Below are 8,482 nucleotides of genomic sequence, written 5' to 3'. Positions count from 1 at the left end.
TCCACCGTCCACTCCCGGGTGCCACACTGGGCTCATACCGCCTGCTTCACATGCCATTTAGAAGTAAACAGAATGATTACCTTCATCCAGCGCTATTTCTGGTGACTCACCTTGTCACCAGATGCTCAGGAATATGTCTCCACCTGCTCTACATGTGCCCGAGACAAATTGGGGAATCAACCACCGACTGGCTTGCTACAACCACCAGCTCAGCCGTGGTTTAATATCACGTGGACTTCGCCATCGGCCTACCCCCGTCAGCAGGTAACAGCACAATAATGACTGTTGCTGATCAGTTTTCTAAATCTGCTCACTTTGTAGCACTTCCTAAACTCACATCAGTCCTGGAGACAGCCCAGCAGCTCACTAACCATGTGTTCGCCCTCCATGGCATCCCGGAGGATATAGTATGGGATCATGGACCTCAATTAACCTCTCAGGTATGAAAGGAACTCTGCTCACCTCTAGAAGAAAAGGTTAGTCTCTCTTCTGGTTACCACAGAGCAACGGACAAACGGAGCACGCCAGTCAGGAGCTGAAGACCGTGCTTCGCTGCATCGTCGCCTCCAACCAAACCATCAGGAGCGAGCAATTGCCCGGGGTGGAGTATACCCACAACAGCTTGAAGTCTTCGGCTACAGGGCGTACTCCCTAGGGTATCAGCCCCCCCGTTCTTGGCCGTGGAAGGTGAGTACTTTGTTCCTTTGGTCCAGTTTCACCTCTGCATGTGTCGCCAGCTTTGGAGGGCCACTCAGGTGGCACTGTTACGCACCAAAGAATGCAACAAACATGCCGACTGGCATAAAACTCCCGCTCCAGAATACACCATCGGTCAGAAGGTACAGTTGTCCACACACTACGTACCTCTTCATACTGAATCTAAGAAACTCAAATCAACCTTCATCAGGTTGTTTGAAATCGCAGCACTGGTTAACCCAGTTTCTGTTCACCTTAATCTCTCTCATAATATGAAAATACACAACGTCTTTCATGTGTTCCAAATAAAGTCATGTCTCTCCAGTCCATTGTGCTGAAGAGAAGGGTGTGAGTGGATTACCTTGCTTCCCCCCCCCCTTGTTTGGTTCTGCATAAACACATTCCCTACTGTATATGTAATTTTTTAAGCTTAAGCTCCATTTGTTACTCTTCTGTTTCTTTTGCACTTGTCCTTATGCTGGTGCACCAATGGTTTGGTTGGAGATGCACAGGCTTAGTGTTTTAATTTGAAAGATGCAGAGAAAGCAGGAAGAATGTGCAGGACACAGTGCAGAACCACAAGAATCCGGTTGTTCAGTGATGACGCGACGAATCCTACTTCCGGTTCTAAAGTAGTCTGCGTTTAATATGGCTTTTGTGTTGTTAACATGTTTAATGTTATGTATTTTCTTCTATTTGATCTCAAAAAGCTCCTAAAACAGTCAGTGATCCCTGTTGACCTCCCTCGGCTTTTATTACCACTAATCATTTATTTAAGCTCAGTTTTTAAAACCTTAGGATGTAACTACAGCCCAGCCCATGCAGCAGTATATGAATGACTAACCTCGTATTGTGGATGGATTATCTCAGTTGTTCTCCTGGCTGAAGTTTGGACCTTTTACAGCATCCTGCCATGCGATTACATTTGTTCCTGACCACCGAGAACACTCACGTTAACTTTTATCGAGTGGAAAAAAAGTTATCTTGTTTATATTATGCTAACATAGCTGTGTCGCTAGCGGTCACGTAGCACATCATTATATACCAGCTAGCCAAACTTCAGTAACCCTACAAACATCACTGCTGTTTAGTTTTCTGTCTTCATTTATGCTGGAAGTGATAGCAGAGCTGTACGTTTTAATTTGTTTCCAAAACCCTGCAGTCAGGACATGCTATATTGTATTTAGATAGAAGCTAGCGAGCTAACTTCCTGCTAACTTCTAACTCCGTTAAATGTCATAAATTCCGTTTTCATGGATGCCTGGATGTTAAACTCAATTGTTACACCTGGTAGAGCAGAACGCTGATCATTTTATTAAAGATGAAAGACTTTAGACAGTTTTTCAACTCTCAGTAATGCCATAGTGATCGTTTGATATATGGACCTGCAGCGGAGTTTAGACCCAGACACGGCTAGTGACGTCAGACTGAACAACCGGATAGGAAGGATAGGGGGTGATTGTGGCTCAAAAGTTGGCAGTTCGTCTTGTAATCGGAAGGTTGCCGGTTTGAGCCCTGGCTCCAACAGTCTCGGTCGTTGTGTCCTTGGGCAAGACACTTCACCCGTTGCCTACTGGTGGTGGTCAGAGGGCCCAGTGGAGCCAGTGTCCAGCAGCCTTGCCTCTGTCAGTTTTTACAATGTAGCTTGCCATCAACAGTGTGTGAATGGGTGGATGACTGTATGTAGTGCAAAGCACTTTGGGGTCCATAGGGACTAAGTAAAGCGCTATCCGGTCGTTAAGTGATGACGTGACGAAGCCTACTTCCGGGCCTAAAGTAGTCTGCGTTTAATATGGCTTTTGTGTTGTTAACATGTTTTATGTTATGTATTTTCTTCTATTTAATCTCAAAAAGCTCCTAAAACAGTCAGTGATCACTGTTGACCTCCCTCGGCTTTTATTACTGCTAATCATTTATTTAAGCTCAGTTTTTAAAAACCTTAGGATGTAACTACAGCCCAGCCCATGCAGCAGTATATGAATGACTAACCTCGTATTGTGGATGGATTATCTCAGTTGTTCTCCTGGCTGAAGTTTGGTCCTTTTACAGCATCCTGCCATGCAATTACATTTGTTCCTGACCACCGAGAACACTCACGTTATCGAGTGGAAAAAAAGTTATCTTGTTTATATTATGCTAACATAGCTGTGTCGCTAGCGGTCACGCAGCACATCATTATATACCAGCTAGCCAAACTTCAGTAACCCTACAAACGTCACTGCTGTTTTCTGTCTTCATTTATGTTGGAAGTGATAACAGAGCTGTACGTTTTAATTTGTTTCCAAAACCCTGCAGTCAGGACATGCTATATTGTATTTAGATAGAAGCTAGCGAGCTAACTTCCTGCTAACTTCTAACTCTGTTAAATGTCATAAATTCCGTTTTCATGGATGCCCGGATGTTAAACTCAATTGTTACACCTGGTAGAGCAGAATGCTGATCATTTTATTAAAGATGAAAGACAGTTTTTCAACTCTCAGTAATGCCATAGTGATCGTTTGATATATGGACATACATGGTATATGGATATATGGACGGCTAGTGACGTCAGACTTAACGACCGGATACAAATACAGGCCATTTACCATAAGCGTCAGGTTCTACTTGTGGGAACCTGCTGTGCTTGTCAAACAGGTACAATGATCCTCTGCTGCCCCCCTAGACAAAAAAGAAGTAATGCAAATAAATCCCACCCCCTTTTTTCTCTCTCTGTCTCCCTCACTTCTGGATCATTGTGGGTTTTCCTTCTTGTCTTCACATGGAAACAGAACATTGGGTTCTACTTAGCAGAGCCTCAAAATTAACCGCTCTGTGAAACAATCGATCCCAGTACGTCCTGATTCATAACTCTCACACACACAGGCTTTATGCACCTGCCACATCTTCTTTTCACCTTCACTTGTAACTGATGAGCACTCCATTGGGAATCTAAACTAGCTGTTTTCTTCAGCTACATGAGTGAGACACTGATGCACTAAAACCCAGCAAACACAATTTAGATCTGCTCTCGACTGCTGATGTTTTCCTGCACTTGTGTTCAGTGACTGAGGACAGCATTCATCGCTCCCAGTGAACAGAGAGCATCATCAGACTGGTCCCGTGATGCTCCCTGTCAAAGAAAATTGACACTGGCAAGCTTATCTATAACCTCTGGCACAGTTCAGAGATTTCTTGCTTGTGTAAAAATATCAGCACAATACAGAAACTCTTCATCACAACAGTCTCTCTACTGAAGAGTCAGCCCCTCATGATGTCAGACAGAACCTCCCCTGGTTGGCGTCAAATACACGACACTTCAGAGAACTTATAAATGAACACCTGTAACACACTCAGCGTCACACTTACTGCTCAGCTTAGAGGAATCATTCAAACAGGTGAGTAGAACATTGAGATGCTTTAAAATGATTTTGTACTTGGGTTTTATTTCAAGAAGTTTGTTTCTAATCAAACTGTTTCACTCAGTATGTGTCCTTGATAAGAGCACAGATGCCAAACCATATATTAAAGTAACAGATCAATAATTCAGATTTGAGGGATTAGAGGTTAACTCTGTTCCAAGAAATTATCAAAGTGACAAATGGAAAGAGGTCTGTTTATTTTTTCCTCGCTTGACATTGCGCACATCTTCATCTTCATCTTCGTTATGCATGGAGTGACTTTATTTAATAAAAATTGGTAGCATCTCTGCGTGCTTTAGCTGTAAAAGGTGTTTTCTATTTAAAAACAAACATATGAACATATCTACAGTGACAAGAATGCTGCAAAGGACAAATCTGAAATTAAATTTAAAAAACATGTGATTTTTGGTGGGTAATTACAATATGAGTTTTCATAAAACATGACAGAAGTGTTCCAAATTTCAAAATCAAATATTTAATAGCCTTTGCTTTCATGCATTATTGGATGCAGTGCAATACAATAATCAGCAAAAATCACCTCATCAGAATTTTAAAAATGCAAATCAACATCAGTACAGTGCTGTGATCCACACCTGATTAAACCCTCAGAAATGTGTTCTTTGTAAATTCTGTAATATAGACTTCATTTTCCAGTGATTGCCCAAAGAAAAATACAATTGATTAGATGTGACATTTCCAGGGACGAGCATCTTTGCCAAAGATTACTCCTCCCGTGATTAGTCCCACCGGAGTGTTTGTGGCCTGCAGCAGAAGCACCTCAGAAACATCGCCCACTAAGGAACAGAGCTCAAGAAAGATCTGTATTATAGCAGAACAGTTCCCTTGATGGCAAGAAACAGTCACAGCCTCTGGCTTTAATAGTTCATTACTGGAGGTAGCTCAGGTGTACTCCATTTAAAAACTCTTGCACTTTCACATTGTTCAAATCAAGCTGACTACGAGCTGCTGCAAACATTCCCGAAGCCCAGAACAAAACCTGATATTTATCAATAAAAGCTGCAGAAGAAAAATCAAAAATCTTCTTTTAGGACCCAAAGACGGAGAACCTAAGCTTGTGGCTTATGAATGTTTTTATTCCATCAGTCCACCTTTGATAAAATTCATTTTCCAAGTTATCATCCTTCTTTTTTGAAATTAGCTTAAAGATGAGCTAAATGTCAGAAATGGGCTTTTAAAAGCTCCCAGAAATGACCAAATTCCCACTGACATTACTTACATTAATCTTGAACAGAATATGACCTTTTCCATTTTAATTTGGCAATCACTGCCCTTTTTATCCTTCTGTGAAAGGGTGGTGCTTTTAGAATGACTCTCTTAAGTGAGTTACATGTTCCTAGGGGGAGTCACGTTTCCCAGAGGAGAGTCCGCACAGACACAATAACATGATAACAGCCTGAGGAGAGGCTCTGACGGTGTTTGTGACATGTTTTTACTGTCTGGGAATGGTCTCTGGAGCTACTTTATCTCTACTTGTAAGATAAATCTCAGCAGGGATTCTAATTAACAGACAGGCTGTGGCTTCACTAATTTAAAAGAAATTGAAACACTTTAATTGCATGGCTTCAGTGGTATCAGCTGCTGTTTTCTACGACTGGTCAGAAGTAGCTCAATAATCCTTCTCGCTCCTCTCCCATCAGACTGCTGATTTTTGTGGTAGCACAAACATGGACACAAATGATTCATCACTCAGCTCAACATTCATCCTGACCCAGCTGCCTCTCAATACCACAGCATTCATAAACAGCACGGCAACATCCTTCAGTGTGTTTGATGGGTGCGAAAACCTGATAGAGGCCATTCTCTTTGACCTGGCCATGCAGTGCATCAATGTAATTGTGGGTATCCCGGCCAACTTACTCGTCATTGCTATTCTCATCCACAATCGCAAAGAGCCCTCCACTTCAGACATATTCTTGGGCTGCTTGGCCTTCATGGATGCCTACTTTGGTGCAATGACCCCCCTGAGCTTTCTTAATCTCTACCTCTGGCAGCTCAAAGAGGTGTTGTCTGCCCTTAAGTTCTCCTTTGGCGTGAAAGACACCAGCGGTCCGTTGTTCCTCTCCTGCATCTGCTTGGATCGCTTTGTAGCTGTACTCTTTCCAATCGCTTTTGGGCAACTTAAACACTTCAAGTACAGGTTAGGCCTCTCAGTGCTGGTGCTCTGCCTCACCTTTGCCTACTCAGCAGCCAAGATGGTGGGAGGACTCCCCAACTTTGAAAAGCTGTTCACCGGTGAGGTAGTGGCAACATTTACTTGGATGATGGTGTGTAACGCAAGCATCCTGTGGGCACTGAAGAAGTCCACCGGTGGAGGGAAAGATGCAATGCACCCCATGAAAAAGAAGGCCTTCAAGATGGTGCTCTCTATCCTGTGTATCATCGTGTTCAACTACCTGCCACTTGTTGCTCTGTTTCCATTTGAGGACTACTACTCACCTGATGTGTTTCGCTGCTACGTGCAGCCCGCGGGTTTTGCCTTTCTGAACATCAGCAGCACAATCCAGCCCCTTGTCTACTTGTCTCGTCTAGAGAAGGTGCCTTTCCTCTCTGACGCCTGCATTAAAAAGATTACTTCCTGTTTCAACCCAGAGAAGAACCAGAATCCACAGGAGCAAAACCCACCTGCTTAGATTCACAAAATATAAAAATATAACACACATATTAAAATTTATGAAAAATAATTGTCTGTAACTGTGAGAGTCAAATCCTGAGTGTAAAGTCCTGCTTTGTTTGTTTGTTTTTTCACAGTTTACGTTTTACTTGAATGCATTTTTTTCATAATTAGTGAAAGAAATCTGTATCAAAGATTGAATCAATAATTAATCAACAAGTAGACAATGTTAAAATTATAAGCATTTTAATTTCATGTTTTCATAATGTGATGAATTTCTACGAGGAACATGTGAACTATTTGATTGTGTTTTGGCGCCACCGTGAGGACAAAATACATCAATAAACTTTATCCTTCCAGTGAATGTGTGGACCAGTGACTGTGGTGAGGTTGTGAGGACATTTAGGCTCAGAATCCCAATCAGCATCATACTGATAGCAAAAGGAGCATCTATCTGTTTCATGTGTGATGTCTTTCTCAAGGTGCATGGTGCAGGACAGGGGTGTATACATTCCCCACATACCTCTCCAACATAATAATGAATGAATAAGTCAAACAGTGAGTTTTTAACAAGGGTTAGTGTTTGCCACACACCAAAAACTCAGCTGCACCACTACAGGGAAAAAACACTACATATGATTTTATGAGTCTTTGCCTACCTGCCCCTGAGCCCTTCACTGGTGAGCTATCAAAGTGTGCTGGGTTTTAATGCAAATTTTGTTGAATTTTTGTCAACAAAGGAGTTTGTTTGAAGATGATGGCGCAAAACTTGCAGTTTTTGTTCACTTGTTGTGCGACTGCACACTGCAGTGGGCTCAGGTGGTTCTCCGAGCCGACCCCGAAATAACCTATCCTGCTTTTCTGTTAAAGTTTAAGAGTGTGTTTGACAAGGGGTCGAGCGCCAAAGCGGCGGCTCATTGCCTGCTGAACTTGAAGCAGGGGCGGCAGACCATTGCCAACTACTCCATTGACTTCCAGATCCAGGCCAAAGAAACTCACTGGGGAGAGAACGTGCTGCGAGGTACCTTGTTAAATAATCTTTGTGATGAATTTAAGGACGATTTGACAATGCGGGTATTGCCCACCTCTTTGGGTGCATTGTTAACATTAGGTAAGTCCCAATTCCTAGGCCGCAGCCACCGAAGGCCGATTACATCACAGCCAGGCAACGACGGCTGGCCCAATTTAAAGGCTGCACCAAATGTGGCTAAAAAATGTCCCTGGTTTTGAAGGATGGGTCAATTGCATCCTTCCTGGCCCAGCCTACCCCCGAATTCATAGCACCGCCCAGCCAATTCCAGGTATGGTCATCCTCACTTTATTAGTTATGCTGCAATAGACATAGGGTGCCGGGGGATTCCCATGATGCATTGAGTTTTTCCTTTCCAGTCACCTTTCTCACTCACTATGTATTAACCGACCTCTCTGCATTGAATCATATCTGTTATTAACCTCTGTCTCTCTTCCACAGCATGTCTTTTATCCTGTCTTCCTTCTCTCACCCCAACCGGTCGCAGCAGATGGCCGCCCCTCCCTGAGCCTGGTTCTGCCGGAGGTTTCTTCCTGTTAAAAGGGAGTTTTTCCTTCCCACTGTTGCCAAAGTGCTTGCTCATAGGGGGTCATATGATTGTTGGGTTTTTCTCTGTATCTATGAAGCGCCTTGAGGCAACTTATGTTGTGATTTGGCGCTATATAAATAAAATTGAATTGAATTGAATCCGGAAACCATTCAGAAAACATCAGTTTTATTTGTATT

The 8,482-nt window shown here is 42.9% G+C and overlaps 1 protein-coding gene across 1 annotated transcript; it reads left to right on the top strand.

Moving 5' to 3' along the window:
* Positions 1 to 5,779: 5,779 nt before the first annotated feature.
* Positions 5,780 to 6,765, top strand: LOC113021530 (G-protein coupled receptor 183-like). The gene has a single exon (XM_026166287.1). It carries the CDS (start codon positions 5,780 to 5,782, stop codon positions 6,743 to 6,745), a length of 966 nt encoding a protein of 321 aa, XP_026022072.1. The 3' UTR covers positions 6,746 to 6,765.
* The last annotated feature ends 1,717 nt before the right edge of the window (positions 6,766 to 8,482 follow it).

The sequence above is a fragment of the Astatotilapia calliptera genome, chromosome 4, assembly GCF_900246225.1.
Source record: "Astatotilapia calliptera chromosome 4, fAstCal1.2, whole genome shotgun sequence".
In the NCBI taxonomy this organism is placed as follows: Eukaryota; Metazoa; Chordata; class Actinopteri; order Cichliformes; family Cichlidae; genus Astatotilapia; species Astatotilapia calliptera.
This window is presented reverse-complemented; position numbering and strand designations above follow the sequence as displayed.